This window comes from Mastigoproctus giganteus, chromosome 10 (assembly GCF_048544385.1).
Source record: "Mastigoproctus giganteus isolate SK-2022 chromosome 10, ASM4854438v1, whole genome shotgun sequence".
NCBI classification, from domain to species: Eukaryota; Metazoa; Arthropoda; class Arachnida; order Uropygi; family Thelyphonidae; genus Mastigoproctus; species Mastigoproctus giganteus.
In genome coordinates, this window is record NC_143584.1 from 130,382,182 (window position 1) to 130,402,732 (window position 20,551).

General features: G+C 37.8%; 1 protein-coding gene across 2 annotated transcripts in view; it reads right to left on the minus strand.

Annotated features, from left to right (window-relative positions):
• gus (splA/ryanodine receptor domain and SOCS box containing gustavus) overlaps positions 1–18,383 on the minus strand; it is a 79,328-nt gene extending 60,945 nt beyond the window's left edge. The window contains exon 1 of one of the 2 annotated variants that reach the window (XM_090383820.1): positions 18,268–18,383. In XM_090383820.1, the coding sequence (XP_090239946.1) occupies positions 18,268–18,278 (11 nt within the window). In that variant the 5' untranslated portion in view covers positions 18,279–18,383. Of the gene's footprint in view, positions 1–17,646; positions 17,679–18,267 lie in introns of those variants that run through there. The other variant, XM_090383821.1, reaches the window with a different exon arrangement.
• Positions 18,384–20,551: the final 2,168 nt, after the last annotated feature.

Below are 20,551 nucleotides of genomic sequence, written 5' to 3' on the forward strand. Positions count from 1 at the left end.
TGTTTAAGTCATGCTTTAACACTTGGACTTGAGATCAAAGTTCGCCAGTTTTGTTAGAGTATCAGCATGAAGTTTGGATTTCTCTATTTTAGTATTTAACAGATATGGCTTGCAACAATCCACACAAAAATGCATTAATGAATGATAGTTACTACTCAAAATTTCAGGGCTTGCCAAATAATACATCTAGGTAATTCTACAAAACTTTCTGAACTGCACTCATACAGTAAAACCTCCGTAATGTCAGGAATGACTACCTGACATTCTGACAAAATCAGTCATTTGGGGAGGTCACCTTAAGGAGGTAGGAAGTATTGCTGTATTAATTTTCTTTTAAATAATTTGATTTTACTACGGGATTTACAAAAATATTAATAAGCAGTATGTAGGGTGTCAGTGAAATGTTTTCAACAATTACTATTTATTTATGCAACTGCACTTACAACATTAAAAAGTGATTGGTACTTGTAGCATTGAAAATCAATTTAAGACCACTGGTCAAAATAATCTTTTAAATTCATCTGTTTTGTTTGAACACTGTGCCTTAATTTCCTTTTTTCAAATTATCTTCTACTTGAATTGGCAAAATCAACAATGTTTCCTTTCTTAATTGCATTGTCAAATGCCTTTAATCCATCAACAGTTGTTAAACTTTCATTCAATGGTATTATTGTTTCACTCCTTGCCTCATTATCACTATGCTTGTCCTCTTGTCTACTGTCATCTGATTCCATATCTTGGCAGTCAAAAGGCTTTTCTTACCAATTTTCAAGGTTATCAATGCAATGCCTGTACATTCTCAAAAGTTAAACTTACTTGAAAATCTGTCACTTCTAGCTGCATTAATATCTTTTCAAGGGATATTATCTTTTGCATGTCATTTTTCATATTTTCCATATTAATATCACAATTTTGAAAACATTTCTTGATGGTATCTTTCAAAACTGCTTGCCATGCCTCTTTGATAGATTCAACAACATAACAAAGATTAATCTGCTTTATCAGTTCTAAATTTTCCTTAGAGTCCATTTTTTCACTAATGTTGTCAAAATCAGTTTCCTATAATGTAGCTTCAATGTTTGAATGACACCCTGGTCCAGAGGCTGTAGGGCACTTGAAGTATTAGGCAGTATAAATGCCAACTGAACATTTGGCAATACCACATTTTTTGGATGGTTTTGTGCATTAGCTAATAAAAAAATATCAATACTTTCCTATTTTCCCATTTCTTAATCTCATTAAAGTTTTCTAGATGTGAGCAAAAATTGTACTACTCATCTAAGCATTTTTACTTGTATCCCATTCAACCTCAAGCTTGTGTTTTTTTTTTTGAAGAATCAAGGCCTCAGTGCACTGTTTATAATTAATCTTGAAATCCAATCTTCAAATATGTCTGGATTATCTGATGCACTTTCACCACAAACAGGTTTGAACACAATATTGTTTCAATTACAAAACTTTTCAAGCCACCTGTTGTTACCAGCTATAAAATTATCAATGTTTAGTACTTTAGCAAACTCTCAGCTTTCTCTTTAATATCAGTTCATTTATTGGCAAATTCCTTGCACAAACATCGTCGAACCAGGAACAAGTCAAATCGTTGATCTCCTGGAAGGTTTGATGAAAGACACTCAAAAAGATCTCTGCTGGCATTTTCAAACCATTTCTTCTTTATTTTTCAAAGTGATCTCGAAGGAACCAGTCTTCTCTGAGACAATCCTCTTTCAGCATCCGTTCACTTTGATTTTTGTTTGTAACTCTAATGTGTTCACTTTCTTATTCACTGACATTTTCAATATTTGCTAACCAGAGGCTTAGCCAAAACTGACAAGCGAATCAGTGAAGTGCACTTTTAAATTGCAGTGTGATACTGTATTTGTTTTTTTTATAACTTTTATTGTTGCTAATGGAGCTTAACTGACATAAGTGAGCTAGTGAAAGGCACTTGTAAATTGCAGTATAAACAACAGGTCTTGTCTCCCACTTGTAAACTGTGGCATGACATTTTTTTTTTTTTTTTTTGTTTATGTAACTGAAATTACAGTATGAGTGTTTCCTTACAAATAATGAGTACAGTCTAGTTATTAATCCTTGTCGATATTTGATTATTTTTTGATGATATTTCTATTTATGCTACAATTTACAAGGCTTCCCAATGTTTCCAGTGTAATTTGCATGTGTCCCTAGTGATCAATCAACAGTAACAGAAACAACGGTGAATAGCCCTCCACCCCTTATACCTGGAAAAATCCCTCAAATTATACCTCTAAACAAAACTTTTCACAACTCAGTTGTGATAATGTCCCAAAGAGAAGGTGTTAGGTAGAGAGGATAACTAGCATGAATATGGTATCTTTTTAAACCGTTTCATCAAATTTTGGTCACCTACAGAGGTACTTATTTTAAGAAGGTTATCACTATTAGAGGTCTTACTGTATTGCGTTCTCATTTTCTCTTCCTTGTCAACTACATCTTTTGCATTACAACTCACTTCAATATGTACTTAAATTTACAGTAAGGTTTTGATTGATTTTGATTTGGTAGTTGTTGGCGCATCGGCTTCTGTGGCCATATTGCACCTCCCAAGGTTTTTGCAGTACTTTGATCCAAGCCCGAGGCGGGAATCGAACCCGCGACCTTTGGGTTGCCGGGCAGGTACTTTACCCACTCGGATAGCCCGGTCGGCTTACAGTAAGGACTAAAATCGCAGTTTTTATTTTACACAACTTTAGCAATTTTTCAAAACATAATAGGAATTGTTAAGTGAAAAACCACAACTGACAATTAACACTGATAAATGCCAGGCACAGCATATAGGCAGTAATAACTGCCTATATGCTGTTGCTGTGATTGGAGGCTTGAAGTGGTGGAATCCATGTTTAGTCTCCAGAGCTAAGTTCCAGACAACCCTTCCCCATCTCTTCCATCATGCAGTATGACTGATGACTTTTGAGGTTATGATGAACATCATGGCGAGATCCAATCTTCCTTACATTTCGAGGGTACAGCTCTAAAACGGTATTCACAGGCTGGCCGCTAGTTAGTATACCGGACCAAACCTATTGCTAACTCTTTAGGAGGGTTCCAGATCAGCTAGTGTATAATCTTGCTATCTTTACTCTGCCAGATAGTGACTGGAGGGGGGTCAGAGTAATGCGCATGTGGGGAGCATTGTTGAGGCCACGTTATGTCAAGGATCTGGGTATATTCTTACCAATGTGTACACAATATCCAAAAATTTCATTACTTCATAGAGCATGTTCTCCCCACCTACACTTTTTCTTACTATTGAATACACCATGAATTGTCAAACTAATAGAGTAAGCTTATCTGCGAAAAGAACTAAACCTCCCAAACACTTCCTAGTTCATTTCACAAATATACGTGGTCTCAATTGTAATCTCAATGATGTCTATTTCCACTTGCAATCTGCCAAACCCTGTGTAATTTTCGATATTTGCTAACCAGAGGCTTAGCCAGTGGCTTTGACAGAATTTCATTTATCGGTTGATTCAACTACTGTTCATCTCAGTTGCCCAAATTATTCGCTGTATGATTCCTTTCGCCTCAAAGGTGGTACACTTGTGTATATGTCCATTCCGATATTCCCCGTCAGAGACTCGGTAATTTGGAATCTCCTCGTTTCAATCTTCTCTGGCTTAAAATCTCTCTACCTCATTGTGCCAAATTCATCTATTGTCTCTATTGTTCTCCCAACTCCACTAATCATTTGGAGCTCTTTGACTTCCTCTCTTTGCAAATTGACTTTCTCCAGTCCAACCATCCTAACAGTGAGGTGATTTTCCTCGGTGATTTTAATGTTCACAACTCCAGCTGGCTTACGTTTTCTAGTCACACCGACCCAGCTGGTCGAGATGCTGAGGCATTTGCAATTACTAATGACCTTGCACAGATTCTTCTTCAAGAAAACCAGATAATCCTAACCATACAGCCAACACGCTTGACACTTTTCTCACAAACAACCCTTCTAAGTACACAGTCGAAGTGAGTGGTCTTTTAGGCACCTCAAATCACAACTTAGTGATTACCTCTTCTCCAATTGAGCCTTTATCTCATGGCTATTCCCAACCTTGTATTGTTTGGCATTACAAGAATGCAAAATGGGATGACATGTGAGATTTTTTCTCTTCTTTTCCTTGGTTGTTTGTTTGTTATTTGGTTTTTAGGAGCATTAGCAACTAAGGCCATATTGCTCCGGAATATGCAGTGGTCATTCCCTGACCTTTCCACATCCTCCGTATTTGGTGGTGACGGGCTCGAACCCCGGTCTAATCAAGAAGCATGTGCTACGCACTGCTGCTCCTTCCCACCTGGCTAGGGAGACGCCCTTTTCCTTGGTCTGATTACTGTTTCAAAACTTCTGATGTCAATGTTTGCTCAGATCGTATCAGCTAAATTATTCTTGCATAAATGGAATCCTTTATTCCACACTCTACTTTAAAATCTCGTCCTTTTTCTAAACCTTGGTTTTCAATAAATGTGCTAAGGCTGTTCAAGAAAAGAATGTTGCATATCGTAATTGGCCTGTTTCCAATTCTTCAGTTTCATTTTCTGCCTACACCAAAGCTCACAACAATTGTAAAGCAGTTATTAATCAGTCCAAACTAGATTTTGACCAGGCTAAGAGTAGAAAACTTGCTTCTTACCCTAATGGTAGCCGAGCATTCTGGCCTCTTGCAAAAGCTATTGGCTCCAATTTTTTCCCATCTCTGCTCCCACTTCAGCAAAGGATAAAGCTGACCTGCTAGCATCCCATTTTTCTTCCAACTCATGTATTAATGATCTTGGTAAAACACTTCCCACCATTCCCAACACTCTCCATTCAATTCCTCCTGTGGTCTTCCGTCAAAAGAATGTCAGAAGGATTTTGATAAATCTTGATGGTAAGAAAGCTCCAGGTCCTGATGGTATTTCTCCACTTGTTCTCAAAACCTGTGCTCCTGAACTTACTCCTGTTCTTTGCAGCCTTTTTTCACTTTCTTATTGCAAAGGTGTTTTTCCTTCTGCTTGGAAATTTGCTCATATCCAGCCAGTTCCTAAAAAGGGTAACAAATCCCTCCCAACCAATTATTGTCCCATTGCAATTACTTCTACTCTTTCTAAAGTAATGGAGAAATCAATTAACTGCCAACTCTTGATCTACTTAAAAACCTTCTGTCTGATCAACGATCACCAGTATGGATTCAGTCAGTGTCGATCCACTGGTGATATTCTGCTTATGTTACCCATTTATGGACTAATTCAATGGAAACGTTCAGTGAAACACAAGAAATTGCTCTTGACATCTCAAAGGCTTTCGATCATGTTTGGCATAAAGATCTTCTGAACAAGCTTCCATCTTATGGTTTGCCAACTATTTTTTGTAATTGGTTATCCAGTTTTCTCTCTGAATGCTCACCGATGGTGATGGCTCTCTGTCTTCTAACTTCTCCACTAATGCTGGTGTCACCCAAGGTTCAGTTCATTCCCCCACTCTTTTCCTCTTGTATATTAATGACCTTGTTCCAATGACAGGAAATCCTACCCATAGTTTTGACGATGATAGCACACTGCATTCCACTTTCCATTTTGAGAAACCTTGCCCTACTCAATCAGCTTCAACTTCTTGAATATCTGCTACCAATTCCTTAAATGCCGATTTCCAGGTAATTCTCCAGTGGGGCAAAGACAACTTAGTTGATTTCAATCCTTCTAAAACACGGTCTTGTCTTATATCTTGAAAAAAGGATTCTTCTGTTCCTATGCTTATCTGTGGTGACACTCCAATTTCTAGGTAAGACGATATATCTCTTTTGGGGATTACCTTGACTTCTAATCTCTCTCTTGGCACAAGCACATTACAAATATTGCTTCCTCTGCATCTAAAAAACTTGGTTTTCTCTTTCACTCTCAGCGTTACTTTTCTTCCAAACAGCTGTTCACTCTGTACAAATCGCAAGTCTGCCCTACTATGGAATATTGTTCCCACAACTGGGGCAGTGCCCCCAAAACCTCTCTCAGGCTTCTAGATTCCATTCAGAAGAGGACAGTTAGGTTAATTTATGACTCCTCTCTAACAGAGTCTCTCCACTCGCTGTCTCATAGACATACTGTTTCTGCTGCATGCCTTTTCTACAGATACTTCCATGGGCACAGTTCTTCTGAACTGGCTTCCATAATTCCCGCTCGCTCTTTCAAAACAGTCTGAACATGTGCCGCCACCAGCCAACATCCATTTACCGTCCAACTTGAAACCCACAGAACCAACTTTTCATCTTCCCCGTTTATTCATTCAACTGCCGTTTTCTTGAACAACCTTCCTTCATACGTATTTCCTGAAAATTAGTCTACAGAAGTTCAAGTCTAATGTCAACAAATATCTTCCTTCGTCTTCTCAACCTCCAACCCAAGCACAGTATTAAGTATTATAGGTTCTAATACCTCTTGTGTTTGGAGTTTTCATTAAAAAAAAAATAATAATAAATAACTGTAAAATAATATACCATTTTACTGGTACCAAACAGTGAAGCAGAGAATGAAAAAGATCTGTAAGTAATTGTACAGTCTAACAAGAAGTTCTCTGAGTAGTGCAGAGAGGCTGCTAGGACTGCTGGGGTTTTGTGAATGATATATAGGAATTTTGACAGCAGGAACAAAGAGTTGATTATCCCCTCATATAAGGCAATAGTTAGACTGCATCTTGAATACTGCATACAGATTTGGAAGCTTCATTTTAAAAGGGTGAATATCTGCTGGAATCGGTGCAGAGAGGAGCAACCAGGTTTGTTGGGAACACAAAAGGGTATTCATATCAAACCTTTAGTTCTGTATACTGCAATGCCTGGAATCTAGGCACCTGCAAGGAGATTTCTGATTGAAATGTTTAAGGCCTTAAATCAGTTGAGTAACCTAAGTGTTTATGGTATCCAATGACACACATTTAAATTGGCAAAGAAAATTTGCAGAATACATATTACAAAAATTTATTTTCAACCAAAGAGTAACTGATTATACACTAGCCACAAAAATATTTTTGTCAGACCTCCACAATGAAAATATGATTCTAGAGGAAATAAATCTGCAGATTCCAAAAATCACCATAAAAAATCTATCACATATCAACGTTTAATGTCAAAATAAAGGGATATATATATATATATATATTTATATATATATATAAAATTCAAGTTTCCAATACAAGTGTAAAAAAATATTATACATTCTATTATATGTTGAAATGCAATTGAGCATCAGCCTGGAAAGCAAGGCAATGGGGGATTTCCAGGACTGCTGGGAGTCATAGTAGAACAAGTAAATACTTATTATTATTATTATTTTTTGTTAGTTGTTGGCGCATCGGCTTCTGTGGCCATAATGCACCGCCCAAGGTTTTTACACTACTCTGATCCAATCTGAAGGTGGGATTCAAACCCGCAACCTTTGGGTTGCCAGGCAGGCACTATACCCAACGGCCTAGCACAAGTTAATACATGGGCTGTGTTAGGGTAACTAAGAGCAGAAACAGGTGCATGTATACTTGCATGTACACCAATGCTAGGAGTGTAGTTATTAAATTTGAAGAGCTTGAAGTGCTGGTCAAGATATCAAGGGCAGATATTGTTGGGATATAAGAGACGTGGTGTCACACAGACATAAGCAGTGCAGAACTGGAATTTGGGGAGTACAATGTGTACATAAAGGATAGACAGGACAGGAAAGGAGGAGCAGTTACGCTGTTAGTTAAGAAACACAAAATCTAAGGAAGTGCATCCAATTGATGTTGGGGGACAATGCAATGTTGACTCTGTTTGTGTGACATAAGCACTGGGAAAGGAAAATTGAGAGCAGGAGTGTGTTATAGGCCTAATGAACCTGATGAGTATAATGAGCAATTTTGCAGAAAAATAGAGTGGGCCAGTACATCACAGTGTCTTATAATGTGGAATTTTAATTTCCCAGAGATTGACTGGAATTTGTGGGTTGTTCACACACACTAGTAAGGCTTTTGTGGAATTTATTGGATGATTGTTTTCTACAGCAGCATATTTGGGAGGCAACTACAGGGAGTAATACTCTTGATCTGAAAATCATTAGTGATTCTTCATGCATTAAGAATCTGCAGATAAAGGAACCACTAGGTGGTGATAATCACAGTGTGCTGAAGTGAGATTTACTCAAAGAGGTAACCACCATCAGGAATAAAGGAAAGGGTTTTTGCTTTTGTAAAGGCGACTACGATGGTCTGAGGCAATATTTAAATTCTATACATTGGTACCAACTGTTGATGTTACCAACAGCAAATTCAAAATGGGAAGCATTCAAAGAATTAATCTTGGAAGCTGCTAGCCTTTTCGTACCAACTAAAAAATATTGTTCAGATTTAGGCCTATGATAGATATAAGCCGGTCTGTAACCAAGTCACAAAGGATGGAAAGAAAAATAGCAAAGAGTTCTTTACTTATGTAAACTCTAGAAGGAAGGGGATGAATCAGATTGGTCCACTTGATATCAATGGTTCAACTGTTTGATGATCCTGCTCAGGTAGCTAACAAACTAAATGAATATTTTGCATCTACATTCACACATGAGGAGTTATTCACGAAGGGGTGTGCTAGAGGTGTATTAAACTTTGGCAGTGAGCTAGATAATGTTGAAATAACTGAGAGTAGAGTGGAGGAGAAATTGTTGAAGATAAACATAAGAAATGCACCTGGGGTGGATGGAATCTATTCAGTTATATTAAAGGAAGCAGTAAAGGAAGTAAGCAAACCTTTAGCCATAATTATGAGAGCTTCCTTGCACTCAACGGAGGTATCCATGGACTGGAGATGTGCAAATGTAACCCCAATCCACAAAGGAGGATCAAAGGGAGACACAGGTAATTATATTAATAGATCTGTTAGTTTAACTTCTGTTCCAGAGAAATTAATGGAGGCACTGTTTAAAGAAGCATTGCAGGATCATCTAGACAAGACTTCAGTTACAGCTCAGACACAGCATGGATTTGTTAAGGGGAAGACCAATGTGATTGGATACTATGACCAATGTGATTGGATACTATGATGTAGTCAAAAAGGAACTGGATGCAAAGAAAAATTTTAATATCATATATTTGGATATTAGTAAAGCTTTTGATACTGTTACACATGGAAGACTGCTGCACAAATTAGAGCAGTGTAGCTGTTTGTTATTTGGTTTTTAGGAGCATTAGCAACTAAGGCCATATTGCTCCGGGATATGCGGTGGTCATTCCCTGACCTTTCCGCATCCTCCGTATTTGGTGGTGACGGGCTCGAACCCCGGTCTAATCAAGAAGCGTGTGCTACGCACTGCTGCTCCTTCCCACCTGGCTATGGAGGCGCCAGCAGTGTAGCATTGGAGGCAAATTGCTGCTATGGATAAAGGGATGGTTGAGTGGGAGAAGACAGAGAGTGGTAATCAATGGACACTGCTCTTTGTGGACTAATGTTATTAGTGGAGTTCTCCAAGGTTCAGTGTTGGGTCCATTGTTGTTTTCTGTATTCATTAATGATATTGATGGTATATCCAAGATTGCAGACGATACGAAGGTCAGCAGGGTTGTTAATGACACTAATGTCAGTATGCTGCTGCAACAGGATCTAGAAAAGTTGAGCAGATGGGCTGAGAGGTGGCAAATGAAGTTTAACATTGACAAATGCAAAGTACTACATATGGGAAGCAGTAACCCCCGAGTAACGTATCAACTGTATGGTACTACACTGACAGTGGTAGAGAGTGAAAAGGACCTGGAGGTAATTGTACAGGCAGATATGAAGTTTTCTGAGCAGTGCAGATGGTCTGCAAGAGTAACTCGTGGTGTCTTGTCAATGATATACAGGAATTTTTCTATCAGGGATAAGGAGGTGATTATCCCCCTGTATAAGGCAATGGTCAGGCCACACCTTGAGTACTGTATACAAGTACTCAAGGTGTGGAGGCCTCAGGAGGTTATACTGGAGGCCTCATTTTAAGAAGGATGTAGAACTGTTGGACAGAGTACAGAGAAGGGCAACAAGATTAGTGAATAGAACAAAGGGTTGCTCTTACGAAGAAAAGCTTAAGTTTTGCAAATTACACTGCCTGGAGACTAGGCACCTGCGAGGTGATCTGATTGAGGTGTATAAAGCCTTGAATGGTTTGAGCATGCTCAGTGCTGATGGGATTCTTCCTCTTGCCCAGAATAATCACCTGAGGAAAAATAGTTGTAGGATAGATGTGCGGAAGTTTGCCTTTAGCCAGCGGGTGGTTGATTGCTGCAACAAACTTTCATCTGTCGTTGTAGAAGTTGATAGCTTAAACAGATTCAAGGCAGAACTAGACAAACATTTGGAGCGAGTGGATGAGTGAAATGAGAAGTGGAGGGGTTGGCTGATGCTATATAAGCTTGCTTTCTTGCATCATGTGCCCTTATCACAATCAGTTAATACTTAGAAAACCTTGGCACAGCCAACAAAAATCCTCACCAAAAACGCTGTGTGCTCTCTTCAAATTGTAAATTGTTGCATCAGAATTTGAACCTAAGAACCATAGGTAGACGTCTATGTTTATCACAAGAAAACAGAGGCCTGAACTGAGCTAAAATTAAGAGAATTAGCTTATATCTGTTTAAAATAGATCAGTATGCCATACATTACTGGCTAGATTATGCAAAATTGGCATATTTTGGTAAACATAACTCCCTCTATATTTAACAACTGTGGAATGATGTGACATAATCTACACATAAAAATTGGTTAAAAACAGCATTTAAGTTCTTGGAAGTAAAAATCACGTTGGCAAGTATTATTGGAATAAACTTACACCTGGTGTTGTGAAAATGGGTAGTTTAAATAAATTTAATTGCTGGAACAAACTCCCATCTGTTGCTGTGGAAGTTAACAGCTTAAATAAATTCAAAGCCAAACTAGGCAAACTTTTGGAGTGAATGGATGGGTGAAATGGGAAGGATTTTTATTTTGGCTGATGCTATATACACTTGCTTTCTTGCATCATATGCCTCTACTAATGCTAATTATTATAAAAGATGAGCAAAAGATGGGAGTATTTTTTTTTTATGGATGATGCTGTGTAAGTTTGCTTCTTTGAGTCATTTTCTACTACTAATTAACAATATTTTAAAAAGGTAGCTGAAACACAAGTAGCAAGTTTGGTGAAAAAGAATGAATTTTAATTTTATTATAAAATTTTATATATTTGCAACAATATGTTAGGCCAGAAAGTTATCACTACCATCACATACTTTGCAACTCTTTTAATTTAGTTAGAAATTGAAATTTTTAATTTAATTAGAAATTTAATTTAATTAGAAATTATTACAGCACTACTTCTAAAATGGAAAGATTAAAATTAAAAGATACTTTAGCAGCAAACCATAAAAATTGGCATATAAATACTGTGTCAAGACATAAAACAGCAGTATCCAGAACCAACTTACTGGAAATAGTATGGCCAAAAAAATAGTCAATACTAATAAAATCAAAATGACCAGCCTCAAAGGCATTGGTGAAGAAAATAAGTACAAAAATAAGCAAAAAAAAAAAAAAAAAAAAAAATGTAAATGCATTTGTGGATATTCCTAAAAATTTACACAATGAACCTGCCTGCAAATGCCATTACAGACTCAAAAGAACAAACAAGAAAACTAACTCATTTTTCTTTTGCAAATGAAATGATAATGACCACACTGTAGTCTCTCATCCACCAAACCCACCTGATTTAGCTCCCTATAATTTTTTTGTTTCCCAAGCTTCAAGCTCCATGAAAGATCACAGTTTTGCAACAAATGAAGAAATTATTCAGAATATGAAAACAGGAACTATTAGCTAATTCCAAAAGAAGCATATCAGGAATGCTTGAAGAAGTTGCTGAAGGACTGGAATAAATGTACAGTGTCAAGGAAACTACTTCAAAAGTGATCCAACCAAATAATTAGACTTGGTGCATCATGGCCTTAAGTCACTCATGTACCATAAAAACCAAAATCAAATCAAAAATCCAACCAAATAGCTAGTAAGCTTCATCCTTACCCAAATATTAGTTCAATCCCTGAATTAGGTTCAACGTAGGAAAAGCCCTTTTATTAAAGGAAAATTAAAATAAAAATATATGCACACATTCAGAGATTCTTCACGTAGTACAGTGCTGGGGCCTCTCAGTTCGATCTGCTACAGTAATCAGGGTAGTCACAACTTTCCTTAATTCAAAAGTCACTTACCCAGACAACCTGTGATATTTGTTAACCCCAGCACAGCATTCACCCAAACTTCTTACAACCTTTTTCAAACAACAGTGTTCAACTCTCAAAAACCATTCACACTCCAGAACCTGGTAATTTTAACATCCTTCAATTTTTCACGGAGAAACTGACAATAAATGTGGTTACAGTGCACTGGGAGCCAAACTTGGGCGAATGAGACAATAACACTGTCAACACATGGGCATTCATGTTATATCACATTTAAACATGACTAATGACAGAGAAGAATGGCAGACAAACATGGCAGAGAAGAAAAATGCATGGGATACATATAAATTAACATGTGACACAGAAGCCTATGATAAATATAAGCTGATCTGTAACAAAGTTACAAATGAGATTAGGCAGGCGAAGGCAGATTACGAGAAATCTTTGGCAAAGGGTGCAAAGAAAAACAGCAGAGTTCTTTACTTATGTAAGCTCTAGAAGGAAGGGGATGAATCAGATTGGTCCACTTGATATCGATGGTTCAACTGTTGATGACCTGCTCAGGTAGCTAACAAACTAAATGAATATTTTGCATCAACATTCACACATGAGGAGTTATTCAGCGAGGGGAATGCCAGAGGTGTATTCAACTCTGGCAGTAAGCTAGATAATCTTGTAATAACTGAGAGTAAAGTGGAGGAAAAATTGTTGAGGATAAACATAAAAAAGGCACCCAGGGTGGATGGAATCTAGCCAGTTATATTAAAGGAGGCAACAAAGGAAGTAAGCAAACCCTTAGCCATAATTATGAGAGCTTCTTTGGACTCAGGGGAGTAGACTGGAGATGTGCAAATATGACCCCAATTCACAAAGTAGGATTAAAGGCAGACAAGTAATTATAGACCAGAAGTTAAAAGTTTAACTTCTGTTCCAGGAAAATTAATGGAGGCACTGGTTAAAGAAGCACTGCAGGTTCATCTAGACAAGACTTCAGTTATAGCTCGGACACAGCATGGTTTTGTTAAAGGAAAGTTTGTTTGTTATTTGGTTTTTTAGGAGCATTAGCAACTAAGGCCATATTGCTCCGGGAATATGCAGTGGTCATTCCCTTGACCTTTCCACATCCTCCTTATTTGGTGGAGACGGGATCAAACCCCGGTCTAATCAAGAAGCGTGTGCTACGCACTGCTGCTCCTTCCCACCTGGCTACGGAGGCGCCCTTAAGGGAAAGTCTTGCCTGACCCATTTGATTGGATACACTGATGCAGTCACAAAAGGGATTAACTTTGATGCAGGGAATAACTTTGATATTATATACTTGGATCTTAGAAAGGCTTTTGATACTGTTGCACATGGAACACTGCTGCACAAATTGGAGCAGTGTGGCATTGAAGGCAAATTGCTGCTATGAATAAAGGGGTGGTTGAGGGGAAGAAGACAGAGAGTGGTAATCAATGAACACTGTTCATCAGTGGAGTCCCTCAGGGTTCAGTGTTGGGTCCATTATTGTTTTCTGTATTTATAAATAATATTGATGATGGTATATCAAGCTTAATGTCCAAGTTTGCAGATGATACAAAGGTTGGCATGGTTGTTAAGGACACTACTGACGCTATGCTGCTGCAACAGGATCTGGAAAGGTTGAACAGATGGGCTGAGAGGTGGCAAATGTAGTACTTAACATTGACAAATGTAAAGTACTACATATGGGAAACAGCAACCCCAGAGCAACGTATCAACTCTGTGGTACTACACTGACAGTGGTAGAGAATGAAAAGGACCTGGGGGTAATTTTGCAGGCAGATATGAAGTTCTCTGATCAGTGCAGACGGGCTGCAAGAGTAGCTCATGGTGTCTTGTCAATGATATACAGGAATTTTTCTAGCAGGGATAAGGAGGTAATTATTCCCTTGTATAAGGCAATGGTCAGGCCACACCTTGAGTACTGTATACAGGTCTGGAGGCCTCATTTCAAGAAGGATGTAGAACTGCTGGAACAAGTACAGAGAAGGGCAACAAGATTAGTGAATGGAACAAAGGGTTGCTCTTATGAAGAAAGGCTTAAGTTTTGCAAATTACTGTGTCTGGAGACTAGGCACCGGCGAGGTGATCTGATAGAGGTGTATAAAGCCTTGAATGGTTTGAGCATGCTCAATGCTGATGGGATTCTTCCTCTTGCTCAGAATAATCACCTGAGAGGGCATTCCATATTTCCCCATGTATAAGACGCACCCTTTTTTGAAAAATTTGGGGTCTAAAAACTGGGTGCGTCTTATACAGTGGTTGTAGATTTTTTTACTTGCATTTCCCGCTTTTTTTGCGCGTGTTGTCTTTGCGCTCATTGTTTCGCACTTGTTACTGGTGTATTAGGTTACGTTTTGCCACGTTCTGCTCAGAAAAGATTTTCGTACAGTGCTGAATTCAAGTTAAAAATGATCCAGTTTGCAAAAGTGAATGGAAATCGTGCTACTGAACATAAGTTTGGTCCTCCTCCAACTGAGAAAACAATCCAAGACTGGCTACGGAAAGAAGAAACACTACTGAAAACGCCACAGCAGCAGAAGAAGGCCATGAGAGGCAAGTCAGCAAAATGGCCTGATTTAGAGAGCGAATTGAAGATATGGCTTGAAGAGTAAAGGGCAATTGGAATTCCTGTGTCCACAAAGATGGTTCAGCATGAGGCAAGAAGAATTGCTGATGAAAAAGAAGTTACTGATTTCAAAGGAGGACACAATTGGTGCTTCAGGTTCATGAAATGGAATGGACTAAGCATGTGTACACGCACCAGACTTGCCCAAAAGATGCCTGAAAGCTATGAGCAGAAAGTCCTTGAATTTCATCGTTTTGTCATTCAATGTCGGAAGACACATCAGTTTGAGTTGGGACAGATTGCAAATATGGATGAAGTCCCCCTTCAATTTGATGTCCCAAGTAACAGAACTGTTGATAAGAAGGGGGTGAAAACTGTAACTGTGAAGACAAGTGGACATGAAAAGAGCCATTATACAGTTGTTCTAGCTTGTTGTGCCGACGGAACCAAGCTGCCTCCTATGCTGATATTCAAACGCAAAACAATGTCAAAAGACATTCCTCGAGGAGTGATTGTCCACGTTCATGACAAGGGTTGGATGGGATGAAGATCTGGGTTGAGAAAGTTTGGAGCAGGAGACCAGGTGGGCTCTTACGCAAGCCTGCCCTATTGGTGCTTGATCAGTTCAGGGCACACATAACAAAAAACACAAAGAAGATTGCTGCAGAGCAAAAAACAAAACTTGCCATCATACCTGGAGGCTTGACATCCCAGTTCCAACCACTTGATGTCAGCATTAACAAACCCTTCAAAGCTGCCATGAGAGACAAATGGAACCAATGGATGAAGTCTTCTGGGGACAATTTGACACCAGCAGGAAGAGTGAAGAAACCAACTATAGGAGAAGTTTGTACCTGGGTGAAAAGATCCTGGGATAATATCAAGATTGAGATCATTGTCAAGTCATTTAAGAAGTGTGGCATTTCAAATGCCATAGACGGAACTGAGGACGAGGCAATATATGAAGACAGTGATTCGTTATCAGACACAAAGGAGGACAAGCTAATGGATGGGAGTTTTGACAGTGATGAGGAGTTGTATGAATTTTATGATGAATAAAACTTGAGTTCAATAACTTTATGTAATACATTTTTTTTTTTTTTTTTTCAAATTTCGGGCCCCAAAATTAAGGTGCGTCTTACACATGGGGAAATACGGTAAATTCAAATTGAGGAAAGACAAATGTAGGATAGATGTGCGGAAACTTGCCTTTAGCCAGCGGGTAGTTGGTTGGTGGAACAGACTTCCATCCCTTGTTGTGGAAGTTGATAGTCTAAATAAATTTAAGGCTCAGCTGGACAGGAATTTCGAACAAACGGAGGGGTGAAATGGAAGTGTTTTTTTTTTGGCTGATGCTGCATAAGCTTGCTTTCTTGCATCATATGCCTCTACTAATGCTAATGAACAGACATGCTCTTTAAAGAGTGCATGTACTGGTTTTCATTGTCTACTACATTTGTATTATGCACCAGTGTTTCTCAAACTTTAGTAGATCATGGGGACACCACAAAGTGTTCCCTAATTTAGGCAGAGCACTGGTACAAATATGTATATTTTATTCTATGTAAAATTTTTTGTTTAGATTTAGTTTTGTTAAGGTTACGTAAGGAATGTTAAAATTGACATAAAACAGTCCACAAAATGAAATAAATAATAAACTTGTATTTACACAGACAATGCTTGTAAACAAATTATGCAAAAATTTATTTGCTCAACAAGGAATCACAAGCAGTGAGTACATGGAATACTAGTTCTTTTCCATCTCTGAATTAAAGTTGTCAGCTTTCCTAAAAAAAAAAAAAGAGGAAAAAGAAACTTTTTTTCTAATCATTAGCAGATCCTGTGTCAATTTAAGGTGGGAACAAAATAATATAAAACCAATTATATGATGCCTCATTCCATATTTATGTAAATTCAATTAATACAACAAATGAGGGGGGGGGGTCCTGCTTGATTTAGTTTTGCCCCAGAGGTGAAACTATAAATCCCCCCAAACTTAAATAGCCATATGAAAGCAATTATTGGATCCCAAACTCCCTCACCCTTCTCCATTTAACAATCATAGGAAACCTATCAACCGTTGAGTCCCCAGACTCCCTGCATTAGTATACTTATTTGCAGTTTTGCTACTGCCCTGTGCTCTCCCCCTAAATCCACTACTGTTTTCAATATTCTTAAGTTTTCTGAAATGATTTTTTAGTTCCCAGCAGAGACATAAGGTACTTTGCTTTGTTTTAATAAATGATAAGCATACTAGGGTGGGCAGTCCTAGGTGACTACAACCCAGGTCAACAGAAAATCTGGGTTATCTACTAATAATCATGACATAAGGTTTCAGATGGGGCCAAATACATGCTAGTTTGACCTTAAGTATAACTCATGCTACATTAGAAATAAAAAAATATAAAAAAAAAACTGGGAAAACAAACTTGTTTTTCCTTTTCAAAATATAATATGTAAGTGAAAAATTTTCATCAAATCTGCTCACGTTGTTGCATACCTTTATAAATATGAATACAGTATTTAAGTAAATAAATTTACATTTTTGTCACATTTAAAGGCTTCTTTTTTTTTTTTTTTTTACTATGTGGGATTTTGATTATCGAAAAAAATTCATTCCCTGCAACTGATAACAGGGAATTTATTTACAGTACTAAACGCGTCTTATTAAAAATTAAAGCAGGGCGAATGTCACCGACTTGCAAACTGAAAAGTCTAAATCAGGCCACCTGGCAATCTTCAGAAAAAAAAAAAAAAAAAAAACTGTTCTGTCTATATTTATACAGTGACCCAGAGGCGTGTGTTCCAAGGAAAACTTATACAAAACGAGTTAAAATTGTTTAAACATTACCCATAATTCCGTATCTCCTTACTGAACCTAGGTACTGTAGAACAGACTATTTCAAACTGCACTGTTAATTTGCAGTTGGGGTAAATATCGTCTTATCAAACGTAATTATATGTACCCAAACGAAAATGCGCGTGACCTTTTATGATACCGTTGTCGGATGCAGTCACGTTTCATCGATTGGCATAAATCGTAGAAACGCATTAACTTACTCAGCCTCTGAAGCCCGTTATCAGTGAGTACATGAGTCACTGATGCCGGATGAATCACACGCAAAAACCAAAACAATCAACGCGAAAGTATGGTTCTACAATATATTTTTCACGCAATATTACCTTTCTGTAAAAAGCAATAATAATAATAATAACAATACGCGAATTTCTCGACCAACAGTAACAATAATAATAGTAACCGGACACAATCAACCACTCCATGCACTTGGTAAGGGTACCCGTCACGGGAAGGGGAAAAATGTCATAAAAGAGAAAGGTTTTATAATAATACTACAAAAGGGCGAACAGCTTGTATCAAAACTTAAAATTAGTAAAATCGGTATAAACAACAAATCCTTTCGTATGCATTAAAAATATATCTCGGCAATAACACTATTCATCGAAACTTTACCTCGGTTCCATTATTGGCCATCTGCACAATTACGAAAACTAATATAACATACGTTCACCTCCCTGTAATAAAGGTGCACAAGATCCCTACAAGAGTAACAACGAACGCGTGTGAACTTATTCCCGCCTATTTGCATTCTCCCTTCTCTCATGATGGGGGGGAGAGAATTGGAGGAAGAAGGAGGGGTTAGAGCTTTAAGGGCACGCCACAAACGCGGTGACGACAGAACAGCTGTTCCTCCTGAAACAGAGCAGGAAACTGGGAAAATGACCAATAGGATGAAACTGAACTCTCGGTAGGGGAGAAGAATGCAGGAGACTGAAAAGCTGGACTAAACTGACAATGCTGAAGTAACAAAGCTAAAGCATAACAAAAAGGAGAAACAAAAGCTACTATCAATATTACTAAATGGGAATAATCAGATTATTTCAAGGATATAACAGTACTAAATATTTCTGTTAATTATTATAGCTGTGAGTGGACGAGGGGGAAGGTCACAGGAGAATGATCTTTACTCTGAAACACAGATGACGTAAATGGTAAAAAAATGAAATACGATGACATTCAACAACATTGTTAACATGTTGAAGTAAACATCCTTCACAATATTTACAGTTTTAACCTGCACATCCTTTTAATTACAAAGGTTTGTAAAATATATTTTTACAAACGCAAGACTTAATTTACAAAAATTACTCATATTGATATCTATCGTTTAAGAATAAGTCCAAAAAATAATTACACACTAGCTAAATATTTTCATTTTACACTAGTCACGGTGACAACGATGATTTTACATAGTAAGAGAATTAATTTTCAGAGGTAGAAATAAGAATTTGAGTTACAGTGATAACATCACAAACAATTACACTATATTCAAAACGACAAACTGAAGGAAAAAATCTATTAATACACCTCATAATATGCATCATGTGTGTTATGAGATTTTTCTGTGTATGTGGGTTCTATAATTGAGTATATCTACTGGCATATCTTGCAATTCGCTGCAAAGACGGAGCTTGGTAGTATCACTTACATGTACCCATTGTGTGTACATGTTGTGGTCACAGTCAATGGTATAACAGTTTAGCTAACGAGAGACAAAATTAGGTAAGCAATTAGGATAGAAACAAACACTCCTCTCGTATAAACTAATAGCCCAGAGTGACAAAAATCAGTTGAAGGAAAGTGCACAGTATATGAGTGAAGAATATAAAATTAATGCTCCAGTTATTCGGGAGCGCGATTTCCAGTCCGTGCTAGTAACGGCCCTGGAAATTGTAGCCATGTGGGTCAGTAAATAGTTGCATGTATACAAATATATACTAAACTTATCCTTCAATATAATCTTATAATAATCTTACACTTAGAGGTAACTAACTGATATATGTGAAACGGTAGCTCATCAGGATGCAACCCATTTCACTATAATATATACTGCAATAGTTCATATACGCAGCTTTCAATAGCTTCCTATACATATATCCTTGTTGTTTAGCCAATAAAATCTAAATACCAATTTGAAATTAATTTTCATGGGTTTATATAGAGGCAACTGTGGCATCTACGTTATGTCACCTTTACATTACCTTTGAATTTATATAATTAGCGTATGTTCAGATAGAATTAATAAAGCACTTATTTGTTAACAAGGCACGTATTCGTTTAACTGAAAAATATCGGAGAACTAAAATTTTACGGCAATCACTGAAATATAAAGTAATGGTTATAAGGTGGTATTAGCTAATCACATATTAACTTACCAATTGTTAATTAAAAAGCTACGGTTATAAGTAGTATTAACACTACTTTTCAACTCTGGGCTGTTAGTTTATACGAGGGCAGGAGTATTTCTATCCTAATTTTGCCTCCTGTTAGGTAAACTGCTATACCATTGCCTGTGACCATAACAAATGTGTTGTGGTCACGGCAACACATAGCAATTTTAAATAATTATATATACATACACAAAAGGAGTATGTATATATCTTCTTCTCTGTGTGCCGTCTCCTAACGGAGGTCGGCGACCACCTCGGCAAATCTCTCTCTGTCTCTGGAAGCTCTGAACAGCCGCTCGGTGTTCACAGTCCTGTCCAATTCTTAAATGTTATCAAGCCATGATGTACGTCTTCTCCCATGGCGCCTCCGTAGCCAGGTGGGAAGGAGCAGCAGTGCGTAGCACACGCTTCTTGATTAGACCGGGTTTCGAGCCCGTACTACCAAATACGGAGGATGCGGAAAGGTTAGGGAATGAACACCGCATATCCACGGAGCAATTTGGCCT